The sequence below is a fragment of the Alnus glutinosa genome, chromosome 8, assembly GCF_958979055.1.
Source record: "Alnus glutinosa chromosome 8, dhAlnGlut1.1, whole genome shotgun sequence".
NCBI lineage: Eukaryota > Viridiplantae > Streptophyta > Magnoliopsida > Fagales > Betulaceae > Alnus > Alnus glutinosa.
In genome coordinates this window covers 7,856,516-7,878,169 of record NC_084893.1, presented here as the reverse complement: position 1 = coordinate 7,878,169, position 21,654 = coordinate 7,856,516, and the positions used below count along the sequence as shown (strand labels likewise).

Below are 21,654 nucleotides of genomic sequence, written 5' to 3'. Positions count from 1 at the left end.
TTTAAACTGAGGCTATCATATCTTATCTTGCTTTTGTTGCTTACACGATTTACACAATCTTGCTGTTTGGAATATCTTGTTATACAATTTACTGACCATGCTTATGATCCACAGTTTGTTGTAGAAGATTTTTTTTTTTTTTTTTTTTGACATGTCCACACAAGAGGACGAGGGGGGATTCGAACTAGTGACCTCCGCTTCATGAGACGTGATCCCTAGCCGATTGAGCTACTCCTTAGGGACTTGTTGTGGAAGATTTGGTGTACCAATTTTCTCCTCTCAAGCTTATTTTAGTAGCTTGTATAAGTGCATATAAAAATGGCTATGATAATTGTAAGTTATATGATGTATTAACAGCAAGTTAAAGCCTCTTAATTCGGTAAGAAATTAATGAGGAATAAGATACCATTTATAGTTTTGCCATTTGATATTGTTATTATTTTTAATCAAGGGATGATAATTATCAAGATATTATCTTGAGTTTTGTTTTTATATGAAACCACTCCCTAAAATTTTAATTTTTGCAATTAACTCACTGAAGTTTTTCTAGATTACAAATTGGTTGTTTTCTCTCATTTATTTGGGATCCATGCAAATATCAAGGAGTTAATTACAAAATTAGTCAGTTTGTTATAAAGAGAAAACTCAAAGGTTTGTAACTTGGCAAGTTTTGAGCTTGCTTAGGAAAAAAAACAAAAGAAAAAAGAACTTTTTTAATTTTATTTTTCTAATTAAAGAAAAAAGTACATGACTGCAACAAACACACACTTCCACTTTCTCATTCAATGACGGCCTAAAACAAAAAAAAAAACAAAAAAAAAAAAAAAATATTGTGCACCACATTTATTTAATCATTAATTGTGTTTTACTGTAACTTCTTTCAATTGAAGGAACGTATTGGTGTTGTGTTTAATTTGGTCATTAATTAGAGCAATGCAATTAATTATTAATGTTAGTAATAGTGGCGTTGCTCCCACTTCTTGTATCTGTTACCTTTCTCAAACACTATATAAATTATTCTTCTATATTTCTTTTTTCCAAACCTCTAACAAATCCTTTAGCCCCTACGTATCCCTGGTTAGTTTTCTTTTTCTTGTTTATTTATTTATTTTTCATATTTTGTGTCAACTTTTTGTCTACTAAATTGCAATGCCAAACACGTTCTAAATCTGAAACATTTTGAATGAGTTATGCACGTGAGGAGCAGGAGAGGAGCAAATCCAAGTAAATGGCAACGACATGTAACTGCGATAGATCATATAAGAAGATGTGTTGGGAGTTGACTGTTTTTTTCACTTTTTTGTTGCAGTGAATTTGCTTGCCATCAATCCAACAATGGGATTCATCATCACCTTGTTTCTCCTCCTGGTTTCTCTCCCTGCAATATTGTTGGCCCAAGAAATTAATTTTGCTAATATTGTTGTTAATGGCACTACAACAATTGGTGAAACTGATGATAATTACATTTGTGCAACAATTGATTGGTTTCCTAGTGATACATGTCGTTACAACTATTGTATGCTGCAAAATTCATCTGCCATAACTTTGGTGAGTATATATATATGTACTCTCTCATCTACATTTATACAACATGGTTTATATATATTTTTTTATTTTGACACCAAGAAATGTTATCAATTGTATCAAAAACTTAAATTTCTTGAAAATAATGAATTTAATCACTTAATTATCATTGTTTTAGTGGTGATCACGATTGATACGAAATCGTTAAATTGCATGCTGGACGACATTGAAATGATTTGAATCTCCTGTTCAATTAATGTGGTTTTGGTTTTTTCAGGACCTGTCCAATCCTCTACTAGCCAAGACAATCCAAGGTTTGTCTGCTTTATTATCCTTTAGAAACCTATTCTATTTCAAGACATTCTAGTATCATTTAGGGGGATGAATGAGCATAAGTATACAATAAATGATAAATTTAATGATTTTCACGTGTGGGTTTAAACTCGTTCTTAATAAGTGAGACCTAAGACGAGGGATATTTATTTAAATATTTAACGTGTCAAGCCTCAATTATTAAAATGATGGGTAAACTGTAAAGTTTAAGTTGATAGAAAATAAATCATACAAATAAATATTCTAACACTATGTCCTTTAGAGTAATGCTAGAGACAATCTTTTTTTATAATCCGCATCAATTTTTAAAGATAAAAAGAGGATACAAAGATGATCTCTAAGTTTACTCTTGTCCTTTATCATTAGCGTTTCTTTTTCAAACACTTGGACCTATTTATACAACATATATAATACTGCTCTCTTTCAATGTTGTTGGATTAATAGCTTTCAGGAATTTGAGGCTTAGAATTGGAGGTTCTCCGCAAGACCAAGTAATTTATAACGTAAGAAGTCCAAGCTACCCTTGCCATCCATTTCAACAAGCAGGACACGGTTCATTGTTTGGATTAACAACTGGATGTTTATACATGTGGAGGTGGGATGAGTTGAACCAGTTTTTCAATAAGACAAGGTAAGAGAATACAAATTGTTTGTTAAATGCTCTGTTATTAACGGGGTCTAACCCGATCTTTGTGGAGGGGATACTTTGCACGGGTTCAAAGTTTACCTGACAAAACTGGTTACACGAAATGGTGGACCTGCATTTGATGGATCCCTTGTCATATAAATAAATGCCCTCTTATTTGCCTTATGAAATTACAGTGATATCGAAAAAGTATTGTACCTACATGCTTCCTAGTCATGTGATTTTAGTTTGAATCTTGAGTTTGCAGGGCAATCGTGACGTTTGGTTTGAATGCTCTCTATGGGAGGAAGAAGCAGGATACAAGTATACTTTGGGTCGGAGATTGGGACCCTAGTAACACTAATGCTCTAATGAACTATACGATCTCAAAGGGATACCATATTGATTCATGGGAATTTGGTAAGTAGCCATTAAATCACCACGTATTCTTCTGTTTAATAACTAAGGTCCAACACGTGAAATATTTAATTAAAATGGGAGGTGAATGACGGAGACAAAGTTTGAACTCACGAACTTTACTCTAAGATCATGTTAAAATATGACCACTTATCCCAAAAATTTAAACTGATATAAAATGATAAATTTAATAATTTAATTTATATTTTAATAGTAACAATCAACTAAGTTCTTTGTTGCTCCCATTAATGTAGGTAATGAGTTGAGTGGAAGTGGCATTGGTGCAAGAGTTGAAGCTGCACAATATGCAAAAGATGTGATCAACCTTAAAAACAATATGAATGAGTTGTATAGAAAATCCAATTACAAACCTAAACTTGCAGCCCCTGGAGGGTTCTTTGACCGAAGCTGGTATACTCAGCTTCTTCAGGATTCAGGTTCAGGCATAGTCGATATTGTGACACATCATATCTACAATTTAGGTGCAGGTATATGTGCAACCATGTTTTAATGCTGACGTGACGGTTTTTCATTTACAAGCCTTTTGCTTATACAGTCTACTCCATTGCAGGTAATGATCCTAATCTCATAAGTAAGATACTGAATCCTTCTTACTTGAGCAACAGCATATTAGGCACATTCAAAAATATTGAAGGGATGATTCAAGAGCATGGTCCTTGGGCTTCTTTATGGGTTGGAGAATCTGGTGGTGCCTTTCAAGGTGGTGGTCGTCATGTGTCTGATAGATTTGTGAATAGCTTCTGGTACTGTTGGTTGCCTAATTGGCTGTTTGTTGTTGTTCTTTCATTTTCTCTGTGGAACAAAAACTTAATTACTCTTAAATGTTCTGTTTCTTGTCTTCGAATTTTAGGTACTTGGATCAGCTTGGAATGGCAGCCAAGTACAACACTAAGGTATATTGCAGGCAGACTTTGGTTGGTGCAAACTATGCTCTCCTCAATAGAACCACAATGGAACCCAACCCTGATTACTACAGGTAAGAGCAAATGTTTAAATATGCTTTTCTTTTTCTTTTCTTTTTTCAAAAGGGGCAGGCTTATCTAATTGAGCAGTGCTTGCTTTTGTTGAATGTCTTTTTCTGAATAGTGCACTTCTATGGCATCGACTTATGGGAAAAAGAGTTCTTGAAGTTCATGGACTTGATGCTTCACCATATTTACGCCCTTATGCTCATTGTTCAAAAGGAAAAGTAATGCTCTATCATATGCTGAATTTTTTTTTTTTTTTTTTTTAGTTACAATTTCCTTTTTTTATACAATTTCCTTTTTTTATACATTGTCATCATCTTGCTGCAGGCGGGTATAACTTTGCTGTTGATTAATCTGAGCAACCAGACTAATTTCATAATCAATGTCTACAACCACATGAACATCAAGTTGAAGGAAAATGAGAAAAGGAGAGGAGAGAGTCCTTTCATGCGTTGTCTCAAGGCAAAAGTTGGTTTAGATGGAGAATCATTGATGAGAGAGGAGTACCACTTAAGTCCAGAAGATGGTAATCTTCGAAGCCAAACCTCACTACTTAATGGAAATCCATTGAATGTTAGCAATGGAGAACTCCCAAGATTGGACCCTATCTTTCGTGAAGAGCACGCTCCTATAAAAGTTGCACCTTTATCCATTGCCTTCATAGTCATTCCTAACTTTGAGGCTCCAGCTTGTGTGTAGCTTGCCCTAGCTTGCTCCTTCAGCTTCATTTTGCTATCTTTTATATACATATAATTGTAAAGATAATGCTGATTGCAAATCGAACTCCTAATATAGTTGCAACATGTTATAGCATGAGAAATAAAAGCTTTGTGAGAGAAAATGCTGTTAGAATGTATCTATAATTATATATTTTGAATAAAAAATTGGTTTTGGTGATATCACTTGTCATTCAATCATTCATAGACCGTTATAAATGCATGCTGATTTATTTCTTTAGATAGGTTGATACTATTTTATAATATTTTGTAGATTAAAGTTTCTCTTCACACCAGCTTATTTATCACACTCATTTCATATCGACAGACGTGACGTGTTATAAATGGTTCATCCCAATCACTTTAAAAAAAAAAAAAAAAAAAAAAAAAAAAAAAAAATATTAAAACATGCAATGTCAACCAATGTGAAATGAGTGTTAAATTCTCTAAAATTAATTTAACTTGTAGTGTTCCTTGTAGCATCTCCACACTAATTAACTCCTAATTAGCTGAAATTACTGCATTTAACCGTAATTATTAGAGTAAAATATAGCAGAAAGCGAGAAAAAAAATTATTTGAGCTGAAACTAAGTAACCTCAATAATATCATATATCATCAAATATAAACAACGAGCTTCCAAGAGAAGTAATTCATCTGTGATGTTTAAAGCTAATCATTTTCAACAAGTATATATATATATAGCTTACAAAAGGTTTTAGAGAAAACACCGAAAGGTGTGTTGAAAAATATTTGTTCTTCAAGACATGAGGCCATATATTATATTATTAGTTTTTCTACAAAGAAAAATATTTCGAAGTCCCCCATACACTTTGATCAAAGGGTTGTTCTATTTGATCTTCGTTCTTGGAAGTGTATCCTTAACGAAGATAGACGCTATTGTCTAATCCTGGGAAATTGTGTGTTAAGAGATCTGATCACACCGAGTTATATACTCTCCTTTAAGGACAACGCTCTTGCAGATTCTATAGCATTGTGAGATATTTCTTTGCTTTAATTTTAATCTGTTGTACTGTATTTATTTTTTATTATTATTTCTGATTAATATGGTCTAGTATCAACAAGAATATTTTCAACCAATTATTTATGTAACAATAATTTATTTAATTGTTGATTTTTTTTTCAGATTGATATTATTTTATTTCAATAAGAATTTTGTGTACCATCCAAAATTATTTCCAACAATCTTAAAGGTTGATCTGTGTTGATGGTTACACAAATATTTTGATTAGGGTGATAACAATGGTATTTGAACTTATGAGAAGTCAAATACTATTAGAGTTTGAGGTATGCAATTTGCATACAAGAAAGATGGTATTAATTTTTGGTTGAAAAGATGAAGACTTTGTTGTGAAAAAATTATCTGATAATTGATTTGTTTGTCAGAAGAAAAGCTTAATTTCATGTGAAGTAAAAATATTTTGACTAAAAGAATTTTTGATTATTTGAACTCAAATTTGTGTTATTTAATTTGTTTGTCAAATAATCTTTTCTTATTAGGTCACGAATCTTGCAATAAAAGTTGAGTCTTTTATAGATTTTTAGAACTTTGCAATTTCTATTGTGTTGTACTGAGTTTGTTGGAGAACATTCACATCGTTTAATAATAACAAAAGTGAAGGATTACTCATGTTGTAAAGAATAAAAAAAGGCATTGCTAATTGTGTGCAAATAATTCCACTTTGCTGAAGATTTTTGCAGTTAAGCAAATGGTAGGAGAAAGATATAAATGCATACCGAATTGCTCGATTTTTATGACACCTAGTTACTGTGTGGTGACTTAGCCTATTTTAGAGGATCTTGGAGTAAAATTGTTGGCTCCGCTGTGAGTTCCTAAATTATGTTTCATATGCCTTGATTTTTTTTTTTTTTTTTTTAAGACATGATATATAATTTCATTTATTTTAAAATGAAAAAAAAAAAAAAAAATCAAGTGATGAAGGTAGTCCTTGATTGAGTTAAAGCTGATGAAAAATTATAATTATATGAATATTGTATCTTATAAGCAACATACGTTGATTGATCTATTTGAAAAAAGAAATAGCATCTAGCACTTACATTAGCTATGGTATGCTAAATTAGCATGAATACTTTAAAAATATTTGCTAAATTTTCATCGGTATCATTTAGCTTTCAATTTTCCTACATGTTGATTAGAAATAAAATATATGTGCTTATTGATGTTCCTATTAGAGCTCATATGTTACCCGAGCCTAAAAATGAGGAAACTTGGTTCTAGAATTTTTTATTGTGATTTTATTGGTTTTGCTTGTAATAGTTCATGCTATAGATTTCTTGTCATCAAGATTGATGTTTTAGATTACAATATTATTATTGAATCTGAAAATGTTATTTCTTTGAGCATGTGTTTCCTTTAAAAAATAAGGAAAAATTAAAGCATGGATTTTCTCTTGCTTCTAATAAATCCGTTGATGATGTGCAAGAATTGAGAAGCAAGCGAGATAGAAAAGAAAGGAATTTCGGTAATGTTTTATTGCTTATATTGTTGATGATGATCGAACCTATTATGATGAAGCAATTAAATCTATTTGATGCATTTGTTTCGGTTAGAAGCTATAAATGATGAATTAGAATCGATTATATCTAACCATATTTGGAACTCATTGAGTTACCTCCTAAGACTAAATAGCTTGGTTGCAAATATGTGTTTAAGAAGCAGCTTAAACCAAATGGATATAATAGATAAATACAATGCACACTTGATGACTAAAGGCCATAAGCAAAGGCGACATGTTGATTATTTTGATACCAATTCTTTGGTTATTAGAATTTCATCTATAAAATGTTATTTGACATTGCTTCTATTTATAAATTTGTTGTAAATCAAATGGATGTCAAAGTTGTTTTTCTAAATGGTGAAGAGATTTATATGGAGCAGCCCAATAGACTTATAATCCTTGTTCAAGAACACACAAGTGTTCAAATTGGTGAAATCCTTGTAAGATTAAAGCAAGCTCCTAAATAATGGCATTTAAAAGGTTGACAAGGTAATTATGTCAAAAATGCATATAGATTAACCATGAAGGCAAATGCATAGCAATTTTTTACAATAATGAATGTGTCATTATTTGTTGGTGACTAGTTTATCTATTTTACGAACTAGCATTGATAGTGTGCATTAAGCTAAAAGATCTCGTGCATCTAATTTTGATATGGAATAAATGGGTAGAACTAATGTCATATTGGACATTAAAGTTCTTAGAGATAATGATTGCATTATTTTATGTCAGACATATTATGTTGAAAAGATGCTTAAAAGATTTGAAAGGTTTGAGCACTTTGATTATGCGATTATGTCTACACCATATGATTCAAAAATACATGTGATAAAGAATCACGGGGATGCTGTATTACAAGAAAAATATGAACAATTCATTGATAGCTTGATATTTTGACAAACTCTACATGCCTTAATATTGCATATGTTGTTGGCATGTTGAGTAGATATACTCATAATCCTAATGTTGAGCATTGTGATGCTTATCTCAAAATTGTTGAGATACTTAAAGGGCACAATTGATTTTGATTTGTCATATTGTGGTTATTCTCCTTTATTAAAATGATATTGTGATGCTAACTAAAATTCTGATTCAGATGAGCTAAAATCTGTATGTAGCTTTATGTGTTTACTCTGGCTGGATGGGCTATCTCTTGGAGATTCTCAAAACAGACTTGCATAGCAAGGTCATCAAATCCTTTTAACTGTTGGTTGTTTTATATACCTCAAAAAAAAAAAAAAAAAGAATAATGTTTGTAACAAATACAAACATGTAATATGGCTTCATGAGTCATGACTTGAAGAACAAATATTTTTCAACACACCTTTCGGTGTTTTCTCTAAAACCTTTTGTAAGCTATATATATATATATATATATATATATATATATATATATATATATATATATATATATATATATATATATATATATATACTCATTGAAAATGATTAGCTTTAAACGTCATAAATGAAAAGTTGACCAAAAGGTCATAACCTGTACGTTGAAGAACAAAAGGCTATAAAATAAATAACCAACGGTAAAGAAACGTGTACTTTAATTACTAACAGTCAAAACGTTTTCTCTGTACGTTCTTTAAGGCTCAAAAACAAAACATGTAAAGCAAGAGAAGTGGGCATCAGATTTTATCTTAAAGCCCATGACCAACAGTTACAAGGATTTGATGACTGAAAAAAAAAAAACGTTTTAAAATATTAATAGTCAAAAACCGTTTAAAATGTTAATGCATCTTAATAACCAAACGGTCAAAGCAAGATTTAGTGATTTCTAAACATCAAACAGATATATTTTGAGATTGTATGACTAATGGTCATAATTCTTTAAGAAGAAGAAAAAAACGGTCGAAATACTTTAAGACCAAATTATTAAAAACTGATTTTTCTTCTTCATAAAAATTCATAAACATTTTAAGAAACGGTAATATGTTTTATATACCTAAAAAAAAAAGGAATAATGTTTGTAACAAATACAACAATCCCCCATATGTTACAAACACTAGAATATATATAATTTTTTTTTTTGATATGTCCACACAAGAGAGGGGAGGGGGGATTCGAACTAGTAACCTCCGCTTCATGAGGCGTGGTTCCTAGCCGATTGAGCTATCCCTTTGGAACACGAACACTAGAATATAAAGAGATTGAAAGCATGCGTCAATGTGGTACTCGAAGGTTTTAACCACACCTAGGATAAATAAGTAGGAACTTAATGAAATCGTGGTAGAGTTAAACTCTTTTAACCAAATTCACAAGTTGACCAAACTTATCATCCACATAACTTTCTCAAAAAAAATAAAAATAAAAAATTGGGTTGTTCTATAGCGAGTTGGCGCCTTATACACGTCATGCGCCCCTGGGTTTTATGAGCGCTCTAGAGACCTACCCTAGTCTCATAGGAGGCGACACCACCTCCATACTCACATAAATGACATCCATCAAGAGTGTGTGCAGAAAACACCACATCGCAACATGTAGGGACTATGGATCCATTAAGAGTTTTAAACTCATTCTTAATCACTCTGCATCTTGTACTGGCTTACACCATAGGGATGGACTCATCACTATCTTCTCAAACAAGATAATGGATAAACATAGAATAAACATCAACATGATCACTTGTGACTTCGTTTTCCATTAAACCTCATTCATGGGATCTCCAATCACAGAGGTTAAGTATCAATCACAGTGTCATAATTTGGGTATCAATCCTATCTCCCTTGATGTTTTACTCACCAGCCTTCTTGCTAGTGGCTTGGTCAAAGAATTTGTAAAATTCCTTTTTGACCTCACCCATTCCATGGAACTTATACCGGTCTCAATAAGCTGCCTCACAATAATGTGCACTTTTCTCATTATAAATCTTGCTCCTTGCTCGAGCTATGGCAGCCCATCAATCACAATCAAAACACAAATGGAACTGAATTAGTATATAAAGGCAAATCAATTGATTAATAAGCTCCTTAGACATTCATTTTCAGTTCCTACCTTCTCCAAGACACATCATATAACTTACAATTATCACAACCACTTTTATATGCACTTATACAAGCTACTAAAATAAGCTTGAGGGGAGAAAATTGGTACACCAAATCTTCCACAACAAACTGTGAGCATAGTCAATAAACTTTATAACAAGATATTCCAAACAGCAAGATTGTGTAAATCGTGTAAGCAACAAAAGCAAGATAAGATAAGATAGCCTTAGTTTAAATATTAGTTCAATAAAATACAAGCAGCAGACCCGTCTATGGGTGTGGAAGCCAAATCAAGTCTTGTGTGTGTTTATTTGTTTCTTTATGGTATCAAAGCCTCTTCATTAACCACCATATATTTTTTTTTAAAAAAAAAAAAAAAAAAGCTCTATCCTCATGGCTACACCCACTGCTTCCACCATAGCTATTGTTTCTCTTCAATACTCCATTCAAACCAAACACACAAACAAATTATCTTGTGTGGAAACACCAGGTATCACCATATTTGGAAAGTCAGGATCTTTTTGGATATGTGGATGGCAGTATCCAACCACCACCAGTCCACCACCAAAAACCATCATTAGCTTGTCATCCAATCTGGTTCCAAATCCAGGTTACCGAAAAATGGCGAAAACAGTATCAAATGATCCTTAGTGCTCTACTATCTACAATGACTGAGTCAATTCTTAGTCAAGTCGTGGGACAGTCAACATCTCAAGCTCTTTGGGAAGCCTTAGAGGAAATGTTCAAGGCCAAATCTCAAAGCCGTATTATGTAGATCAGAGTTAACCTCACAACTTTCAAGAAAGGTACTCTCTCTATCGCAGATTATTTTTAGAAAATGAAAGAATTTGAAGATACATTACCTGCTATTGAAAAACCACTCAATGATTGTGAAGTGGTCTCTTATATTTTATCTTGGCTGAATTCGGAGTACGATTCTTTTGTTACCACTATCACCACATGGCTTGATCCAATTTCAATGGAAGAACTCTATGGTCACCTTCTCACATTTGAATCTCAGCTGGAACAACAAACAACAGTACCTGATATTGTTTTTCCTTCTACCAATGTGATTACAAAAACCAACAAAAATCGTGGCTCCGGTTCTTCACACTACAACTCTATCCACGGCAATTCATCTACTCGCTCTAAAGGAAGGGGACGTGATCGTGGTCGTGGCCCTCCACACAGCCAGCATCATTTTACCTCCAACAATCGTCCTTCGTGCCAAGTTTGTGGCAAAACTGGACACACAACACTAAAATGTTATCGACGGTTTGATCGCTCATTTAAGGGTGATGAGTCTTCATCCATGGCTACATACATGGTGGCTCCTTCCAGTCAATCCGATCTCTCTTGGTATCCAAATACAGTTGCAACAAACCACATGACTGCAGATCTCAACAATCTGAACCTACAAGCAGATGAATACACAGGGAGTGAGCAAGTTAGAGTTGGTAATGGGCAAGGTTTGAAAATTGCACATTATGGTGCTTCTAATTTACTTGCTAAAAATCATATTTGTTTACCCAATATGCTGCATGTTCCTCAACTCACCAAGAATTTATTCTCTATTCATAAATTTGCTCATGACAATAACGCAATTGTGGAATTTCACTATGATTTGTTCTATATCAAGGAAAAAACAATGGGAACTATACTTCTTCAAGGCAGTAGTACAGATGGACTCTACCCACTGATCCCCTCTACATAATCAACATCTTTCCCTGCCGCCTACATTGGTGAAAGAACTTCTGTAGATCATTGGCATAAACGACTTGGTCACCCATCCTCTCGGATTGCTAACAACATTGCTTCCTGTTTTCAACTTCAGCTCTCCTCCAAAAGAATGACTGCATCAGTCTGCAATGCATGTTAATTAGGGAAAAATCATTGTCTTCCCTTTCTGTTGTCTACATTTGTTTCCACTTTTCCTCTTGAATTAATATTTTGTGATGTATAGGGACCTTCTCTTGCATTATCACGCAATAAAAATCTCTATTATGTTTCCTTTGTTGATGACTGTAGCAAATTTATATGGGTATTTCCAATTCAAAGAAAATCAGATGTGCTCACTGTTTTCCAAAAGTTTTAGAAACATGTTGAAAGCATGTTTTTTCCCAAACTAATATCCATCCAAATTGATGAAGAGGGCGAATTCTGTTCTCTGATCCCATATTTTTCTAAAACTCAAAAACATTGAAAGAGAGCAATATAGGTCCAAGTGTTCCAAAATGATACGCTAATGATAAAGGACACAAGTAATCTTAGTCATTATCTTTGCATGCTCCTTTTATCTTTAAAAAATGATGTGGAGGATAAAAAAATAGTCTCTAGCATTACTCTAAAGGACATAGTGTTAGAATATTTATTTATATAATTTATATTCTATCAACTTAAGCTTTTGAAATAAGTAATAGTTTAATATGGTCAAAGCGACCAGTCATGAATTCAAACTTATCTAACTTTACAGTTTATCCTTCATTTTAATAAGTGAGGCATGACACGTTAAATATTTAAATAAATATCCCTCATATTGGTTCTCACTTATTAAGAGCGAGTTTAAACCCATGCATGAAAATGAATGTTAAAATATTTATTAAAATAATTAAATTTATTATTTCTTGTATGGTACTTATCCTCGTTCATCCCCCTAAATGATACTTAGAATGTATATCTTGAATAGAATAGGTTTCTAAAGGATAATAAAGCAGTCAAACCTTGGATTGTCTTGGCTAGTAGAGGATTAGACAGGTCCTGTAAAAACCAAAACCACATTAATTGAACAGGAGATTCAAATCATTTCAATGTCGTCCAACATGCAATTTAATGATTTCATATCAATCGTGATCACCATTAAAAAAAATGATAATTAAGTGATTAAATTCATTATTTTCAAGAAATTTATGTTTTTAAAATGAGTGATAACATTTCTTGGCCGGTGCTAGAACAAATATATATATTTAAACCATGTTGTATAAATGTAGATGAGAGAGGACATATATATATATACACTCACCAAAGTTATGGCAGATGAATTTTGCAGCATACAATAGTTGTAACGGCATGTACCACTAGGAAACCAACCAATTGTTGCACAAATGTAATTATCATCAGTTTCACCAATTGTTGTAGTGCCATTAACAACAATATTAGCAAAATTAATTTCCTGGGAAAACAATATTGCATGGAGAGAAACCAGGAGGAGAAACAAGGTGATGATGAATCCCATTGTTGGATCGATGGCAACCAAATTCACTACAACAAAAAAAAAAAGTGGCAAAAACAGTTAACTCACAACACAACTTCTTATATCTATTGCATAACTCATTCAAATTTCATATTTAGACAAAAAGATGACACAAAATATGAAGAAAAAAAAATTAAACAAGAAAAAGAAAACTAACCAAGGATACGTAGGGGCTAAAGGACTTGTTAAAGCTTTGAAAAAAGAAATATAAAAGAATAGTTTATATAGTGTTTGAGAGAAAGGTAATATATACAGAGAAATGCTACACATTATCCCATTGTCCTCTTTTTGTCCTCCCAAAATTGATGTGGCTCTTAAAATCACCATTGGATTAAAATCCAAGAATGATATATCAAAAATTCAATGGTGATTTTAAGAGCCACATCAATTTTGGGAGGACAAAAGGAGGACAAGGGGATAATGTGTAGCATTACTCATATATACAAGAAGTGGGAGCAACGCCACTATTACTAACATTAATAATTAATTACATTGCTCTAATTAATAACCAAATTAAACAGAATAACAGTACGTTCCTTCAATTGAAAGAAGTTGTAGTAAAAGCAATTAATGATTAAATAAATGTGGTGCACACTCTTTTCTTTTCTTTTTTTTTTTGTTTCAGGCTGTCATTGAATGAGAAAGTGGAAGGGTGTGTTTGTTGCACTCAAGTTCTTTTTCCTTTAGTTAGAAAAAAAAAAATTAAAAATTAAAAATTTCTTTTTTCTTTTTTCTTTTTTCTTTTTTCTTTTTTCTTTTTTCTTTTTTCTTTTGTTTTTTTTTTTTTTCCTAAGCGAGCTCAAACCTTGCCAAGTTACAATCCTCTGATTTTTCTCTTTATAACAAATTGTTTAGCTTTTGTAATTAACTCCTTGATATTTGCATGGATCCCAAATAAATTCTTTTTGAACATTTTTCTGTTGATTATCTAACAAAACTCATACGAAATTCCAATAATTCATATTAATAAATTATTAAAAATAATTAAAGATAAGTGTAATGCCTGAAGGGATTCGCACCCCTTATAATTTATCTGCCCCCTCAATCCTCCTCTTTGAACAAAAAATTGTAAAAAATCTTAATTGCTCACAAATAGGGATGGCCCGAGTCCCTAACCTTGTTGAAGGGTGACCTAAGGAGGTGGACGCTGCCCCATTGCCATTGAGAGGGGGACCTCCACCCCTCACAAGGAGAAAGGCTCCCCTATTCCTCAGCTAGGGGGTGGCCAACCTATATATATATATATATATATATATATATAATTTTCTTTTTCTTTTTACAATTTTTAAGGATATTATTGAAAGTTCATGTCAATTCTATAATTAGAGGATGGATGGCAAATTGGAGAAAAGAAAACAACCAATTTGTAATCTCGAAAAAATTCAGTGAGTTAATAGCAAAAACTAAAATTTTAGGGAGTGGTTTGATATAAAAACAAAACTCTAGATAATATATTGATAATTATTATCACTTGATTAAAAATAGTAACAATATGAAATAGCAAAACTATAAATGGTATCTTATTCCTCACAAATTTCTTACCGCACGAAGAGGCTTTAATTTGTTGTTAATACATCATATAACTTACTATTATCACAGCCATTAGTATATGCACTTATACAAGCTACTAAAATAAGCTTGAGAGGAGAGTATTAGAGAACCCAAAACTGTTACACCAAATCTTCCGCAACAAACTGAGGTTTATGAGGATAGTTAGTAAACCATGTAACAAGATACTTCAAACAGCAAGATTGTGTAAATTGTGTAAGCAACAAAAGCAAGATAAGATAAGAGTGTCTTAGTTTAAATATTAGTTCAATAAAATACAAGCAACAAAGCCGTCTATGGGTGTGGAAGCCAAATCAAGTCTTGTGTGTCTATTTGTTTCTTTATGGTATTAGAGCCTCTTCATTGACCACCATAAAAATAAAAATAAAAATAAAAATAAAAAATAAAATAAAATAAAATAAAATTCTCAATCCTCATGGCTGCACCCACTGCTTCCACCATGGTTGTTGTTTCTCTTCAACACTCCATTCAAACCAAACACACACAAACAAATTATCTTGTGTGGAAACACCAAGTATCACCATATCTAGAAAATCAGGATCTTCTTGGATATGCGGATGGCAATATCTCACCACCACCAAAAGCCATCACTGACTTGTCATCCAATTTGGTTCCAAATCCAGGTTACCAAAAATGGCGAAAATAGGATCAAATGATCCTTAATGCTCTACTATCTACAATGACTGAGTCAATTCTTACTCAAGTCGTGGGACAGTCAACATCTCAGGCTCTTTGGGAAGCCTTAGAGAAAATGTTCAAGGCGAAATATCAAGGCCGTATGATACAGATCAAAGTTAACCTCACAACTTTCAAGAAAGATACTCTCTCTATCGCATATTACTTTTAGAAAATGAAAGAATTTGCAGATACATTAGCTGCTATTGAAAAACCACTCACTGATTGTGAAATGGTCTCTTATATTTTATCTGGGCTGAATTCGGAGTATGATTCTTTTGTTACCACTATCACCTCACAGCTTGATCCAATTTCAATGGAAGAACTCTATGGTCACCTTCTCACATTTGAATCTCAGTTGGAACAACAAACAACAGTACCTAATATTTTGTTTCCTTTTGCCAATGTGGTTACAAAAACCACAAACAATCGCAGCTCTAGTTCTTCAAACTACAACTCTGTCCAAGGCAATTCATCTATTTGCTCTACAGGAAGGGAATGTGACTGTGGTCATGGCCCTCCACACAGCCAGCAGTATTTTACCTCTAACAATCATCCTATGTGCCAAGTCTGTGGCAAAACTGGACACACAACACTAAAATGTTATCAACGGTTTGATCACTCATTTTTGGGTGATGAGTCTTCATCCATGACTGCATACATGTTGGCTCCTTCCAATCAACCCGATCTCTCTTGGTATCCAAATACAGCTGCAACAAACCACATGATTGCAAATCTCAACAATTTGAACCTACAAGTAGAGGAATACACAGGGAGTGAGCAAGTTAGAGTTGGTAATGGGCAAGGTTTGAAAATTGCACATTATGGTGCTTTTAATTTACTTGCTAAACATCATATTTGTTTACCCAATATGCTGCATGTTCCTCAACTCACCAAGAATTTATTCTTTATTCATAAACTTGCTCATGACAATAACGCAATTGTGGAATTTCACTCTGATTTGTTCTATATCAAGGAAAAAACAACGGGAACTATACTTCTTCAAGGCAGGAGTAAAGATGGACTCTACCCACTGATCCCCTCTACAGAATCAACATCTTCCCCTGTCGCCTACATTGGTGAAAGAACTTCTGCAGATCAGTGGCACAAACGACTTGGTCACCCATCCTCTCAGATCATCAATAACATTGCTTCCCATTTCAACTTCAGCTTTCCTCCAAAAGAATGACTACATCAATCTATAATGCATGTCAATTAGGGAAAAGTCATTGTCTTCCCTTTCCGTTGTCTCTATCTGTTTCCACTTTTCCTTTTAAATTAATATTTTGTGATGTATGGGGACCTTCTCTTGCATTATCACGCAATAAAAATCAATATTATGTTTCCTTTGTTGATGACTATAGCAAATTTATATGGGTATTTCCAATTCAAAGAAAATCAGATGTGCTCGTCATTTTCCAAAAGTTTCAAAAACATGTTGAAAGAATGTTTTCTCGCAAACTAATATCCATCCAAATTGATGGAGGGGGTGAATTCTGTTCTCTGATCCCATATTTTTCAACTAATGGAATTCTACACAGGTTGGCATGTCCATATAGTCACCACTAACAAGGCACAGTGGAGAGACGACATCGTCATATTGTGGAAACTGGGCTTACATTACTTGCTGCTTCGTTCGTCCCACATGGTTATTGGAATGAAGCTTTTGTCATAGCCACGTTCCTCATCACCAGATTACCCACAAAGATCCTTGATAACATCTCTCCATTTGAGAAGTTGTTCCTTCGATCTCCAGACTACAACATCCTTCGAGTTTTTGGATGTGCCTACTGGCCTCATCTTCGACCCTACAACAAACATAAGATGGAGTTCAGATCCAAGTTGTGTGTCTTCATTGGATACAGCCTGCAACATCGTGGATATAAATATTTACACATACCTACTGGTTGTGTCTATGTAGCAAGAAATGTTATCTTTGATGAGCTTATTTTTCCCTTTGCAGACTACCGAAAATCTACTACTCAATAGGTCACACGTACACAAGACATGGCACTTCAAGCATCTCTTTAAGTCTTAGCAGCAAGGGAGGACCACTCCCTAAGTCCTCTAGCCCATGTGAGCTCAACCTGTGACTCTACGCATGAAACAACAAGTAAGGACACCAACTTTAGAGATACTCCTCAACAAGTAACACGTACAACAGACGTGTCTCATCCAGCATCTCTTCCAATCATAGCAGCAAGGGAGGACAACAGCTTCAATCCTCTAACCCATGTACCATCAATAGGTGATTTCAGTGTTGAAAGTGACTCAACATCGCACGGTACACTTCCTGCAGCATGCCGTGACTCTCTAAGTCATGATGGGTGAAGTGTACCATCAAGTAGATTTGATGTGATTGTCAAGTAACACCATGGAACCGTGGTCATTCTTATTACATAACCATAATCTCCTTTATCCCTAAAGGAAATCTAACATTGTAATCCGCAAAGTAAAGACACCCTCCGAAGGGAGCAAGGCCCATGGCCAAGGTGAGGTACCCTTACTTCATCATTACATATAGACCTATGATGGAGACTGTAAGAATCAACAATATTGATTCTTTCTCCCACTTAATATTTTAAACTTAGGGGCTTTCTTTAAAACAATTGTAATCATATTACATTTGCAACTTGCTTTTCTAATTAGATTACCCTCCTAATCTTATAAGCGATCCTAACTACGTTAGGTTCCTTTTCTCATTAGGTAATAGACATTCTAATATAATAGAATCTTTAATCCAATTTATTTTCCAAAATAGAAGCCCTAATTTATATGACAAGGTGGACCTAATCGAATTAGGAACCATTCTTCCAAAAGAAACTTTGCCATCTCCTAGGTTCTTGGAGTTTTATCTCCCACTCCCATTAAGGAAAATACTGTCAATCCTAAACCTTTCATCCGAACTTGACATGGTAACCCTAATCAAATTAAGTTACATCATTCGAGTCCTTGTTCATAACTTTCCTAAATTGTGAATCTTAAAACATCTCATTCCAACTAAGTTGGAATTCTCAAGTTTTACGTCTTGTGAAAAATCTCAACTTCTTCTAAAGGAAATTATCATAACCTGAAATAACTTTAGGAAAATTAGATCCCAAAATTATTAGGTTTAGGATTTTTGGATCCATACTCTTAGAATTTATGGATTAATTTTAGGATTTGGGAAAACCCTAAATAATCCATTGGCTTCCCGCCCCTTAGGTTGTGAAACCTTAGGTATTGCACTCCAAGAGTGACGGCCAGCCATCAGAACCAAGCGACGCCATAGTTTTAGATAAGACCCATGGATCTCATCATTTGCTTGATCACGAGTAAAACTCGTGTCAATTCATACGTGGTGATCAAATCATTATACATCCAAAAACATTTATGAAAGCAGATCATGTTTCAATAATATGAAACTCTTTTCAAATTATTGACAACATGAATATCATGCACTAATAAATTTAAACAAGATTGATTTCATTCAATGTGCTTTTATTTCAAGAACTTGAAATCTAATTCCTAGAACTTCTAAAAAACACATCCAAGCAACTTGTAACCTTTTTTTATTTTGATCAATAACAAGTTATATACCTTATATAACATATTCCATAATCAAATAAATTTCTTTCCTTGATTATGCATCAACAAGAGAATATACAAGTTCTTAACATGTAATAGGAATTCAAAATTCTAGACTTGGTTCACATTAGAAAATATCATGAAACGTGTTGAGAAAAAATTCAAAATACCATTTTGTCACTTCAATTTTTAAATAATCAACATTCATGCTTAAAAATTCAAAATCAAAGTGTTGTTGCTGGAATTCAAAAAAAATCAGATTCATTGACGAACGGAGAACAGATCATATCTCTTTCAATTCTCATCAAAACTTGAATCCGTTTGAACCATTGTGTCAATCACGATTTTTACATACGGAAAAAAAAAAATCCCAAAACAATTGTAGGACTTGTTTAAAACATCCTCAAAAATAAAAAATTACACCAGCTGCTGCTGGAATTCAAAAAGTTTCAAATCTATCGACAAATGAAGAATAGATCATATCTCTTTCGATTCTCATTGAAACTTGAATCCGTTCGAACCATTACATCGATTACGATTTTTGCATGCATTAAACAATCCCAAAACAATTTTAGGACTTGTCTAAATCGTCCTTAAAAATTTGTAATTACAGCAGCTATTGTTGTAAAATTACAACAACACAATTTGGTACAGAATAAGTAATAAACAAATAACAAAGTTGCTCCTATTGAGTTGAAACGTTCCAACTCAGATCCTTACATGTTTAAAAACATGTTTTAGGATCGAGAACAATTAATCAAAAATCCTCGGAGCAGTTGAATCAATTTAACAAAAACAATATATCAATAAAGCCGATAAACACAAGACATGTATAAAATCTATACCAAGTTTTCTTGAAGTTGGCTCTGATACCACTTACTAGGGATCACGCATTAATCAAATTAGACGCAGCAAAATACTGATTCCAGAAATTTTTTCTTCAAGATAAACAAGGCTAGATAATTTAAACTAACATATTTAGAGTACTCACAATCGATATCGGCCTTTCCTAGGCTATTAGGGCCAATTCACTTTGGTTGATTTGCTCCTTGCATGTTGAAGAACGTGTTCTTCGTGTTCTTGACTCAGCCATAGTGAGTGTGGACTCACAACTTGAAATAGTAAATTAGTAAATAATACTTCACTATAACCCTCTATTTATAGACTTGGATTTACTCATATGATAGGGTTAGGAGATAATTCAAAAGATGTAGCTGAGATAGCATAGGAGTCATAGGAGGAATAGAACTCCTCCTAGCTTTTAGGATGCACTATCGTGCATCATCCTGCCATGCATCAAGGATAGGTTTTTACTTTATCCCTTTACTACATATTTTTCCAGCATAGGCTTAGGTTTAATCCATAAATCACAATGCTTCTTTTATCTCAACTTAAGCCTTTGGAATTAATTCCAAGAGCCCATAGCTCTTAATTAGCTTAAGCCCATAGAAATTAATTTCTAAGCCTATAGCAATTAAATTGCTTCTAAGCCCAATCATCTCTAAGTAATGAGCCACTTAGGAATCTCATTCCTCTAGCCCATGTTTTATTAAATAAAGTAATCCAACATATATAAATATATAACCGATGCTAATATTATCTGGTCAATTTAGATCAGCTCAAATAAGGACCTAACAGAAAAAATACAATTAGCTTCAAATAGGTCTATGAGTATTTCACTTGACCCTATTCCACTAAACACTGTTATTTATTACATATTACAATTGAGTATTTCACAGGACATACTTATTTATTACATATTACTCCTCCATGGAATCATTCTGTAGTCGAACCAAAGTTAATACACTGTTATTTAGTTCACTATCTCTTTTCCTTGATAATCCTGGTTTAATTACATGATTTATCTTTTTTGTACCTTGTGAGTTTTTCATCTCACCTTGCACAAATTAAGTTTCAATAAATTCTACTGAAACACTCAGGCCTGAGCTTTAGAATAATCAACCTCATAAAATATACATCAAGGGGAATATTCCTTATTCCTTTGTTCTTTCTAACAAAGGATTTGGATTCCTTCTTGAAGAAAGTGTTCCTACAATGCTAGATGCGATCACCCAACGCACAGAAGTTTTGACCAGTGATTTGATCGCATTCTTGTACATCAAAGTGACCGACACTTCATATCTGAGTTCACAATCTTCTCAAGATTTAGAGTAACTGTTATAAGTTGTCATGCATGTACATCATTCTTAATCACAGTGTTGAAAGAATGATGACTCAAGTGGTTACCGTTCGGTGCATGGCACTACCTTGCACTTACACCAACATATCAACTCGAAGCCCTACCTGCTTCTCTTAATCAAGATAGATCGATAAGGTTGACATGTTATAGTCTAGATGAATTTCTCAGTTCCATTTACAACCACGAACTATCTTTTACAAATTACAACGACATATGACTATGATCTTCTGTGTGATAATCTCATTACTCACACATTAA

General features: G+C 33.3%; 2 protein-coding genes and 2 non-coding genes across 4 annotated transcripts in view; 3 read left to right on the top strand and 1 right to left on the bottom strand.

The window, feature by feature from the left end:
- The window catches only part of LOC133876073 (heparanase-like protein 2), a 33,188-nt gene extending 19,821 nt beyond the window's left edge, over positions 1 to 13,367 (bottom strand). The window contains exons 1-2 of the mRNA XM_062314367.1: positions 13,155 to 13,367; positions 12,856 to 12,892 (exon numbers count right to left, since the gene is read on the bottom strand). Of these exons, the coding sequence (XP_062170351.1) occupies positions 12,856 to 12,892; positions 13,155 to 13,367 (250 nt within the window). The remainder of the gene's footprint in view (positions 1 to 12,855; positions 12,893 to 13,154) is intronic.
- Positions 1,336 to 4,587, top strand: LOC133875970 (heparanase-like protein 1). Its single transcript, XM_062314260.1, has 9 exons — positions 1,336 to 1,548; positions 1,802 to 1,838; positions 2,302 to 2,488; positions 2,751 to 2,902; positions 3,154 to 3,387; positions 3,471 to 3,663; positions 3,771 to 3,896; positions 4,007 to 4,109; positions 4,216 to 4,587. Exons 1-9 carry the CDS (start codon positions 1,336 to 1,338, stop codon positions 4,585 to 4,587), a joined length of 1,617 nt encoding a protein of 538 aa, XP_062170244.1.
- Positions 11,013 to 11,151, top strand: LOC133876589 (small nucleolar RNA Z247). The gene has a single exon (XR_009901582.1). It is a non-coding gene; the product is annotated as a small nucleolar RNA Z247 (small nucleolar RNA).
- A 2,476-nt stretch (positions 13,368 to 15,843) lies between the features above and the next one.
- On the top strand, positions 15,844 to 15,982 carry LOC133876590 (small nucleolar RNA Z247). The gene has a single exon (XR_009901583.1). It is a non-coding gene; the product is annotated as a small nucleolar RNA Z247 (small nucleolar RNA).
- The last annotated feature ends 5,672 nt before the right edge of the window (positions 15,983 to 21,654 follow it).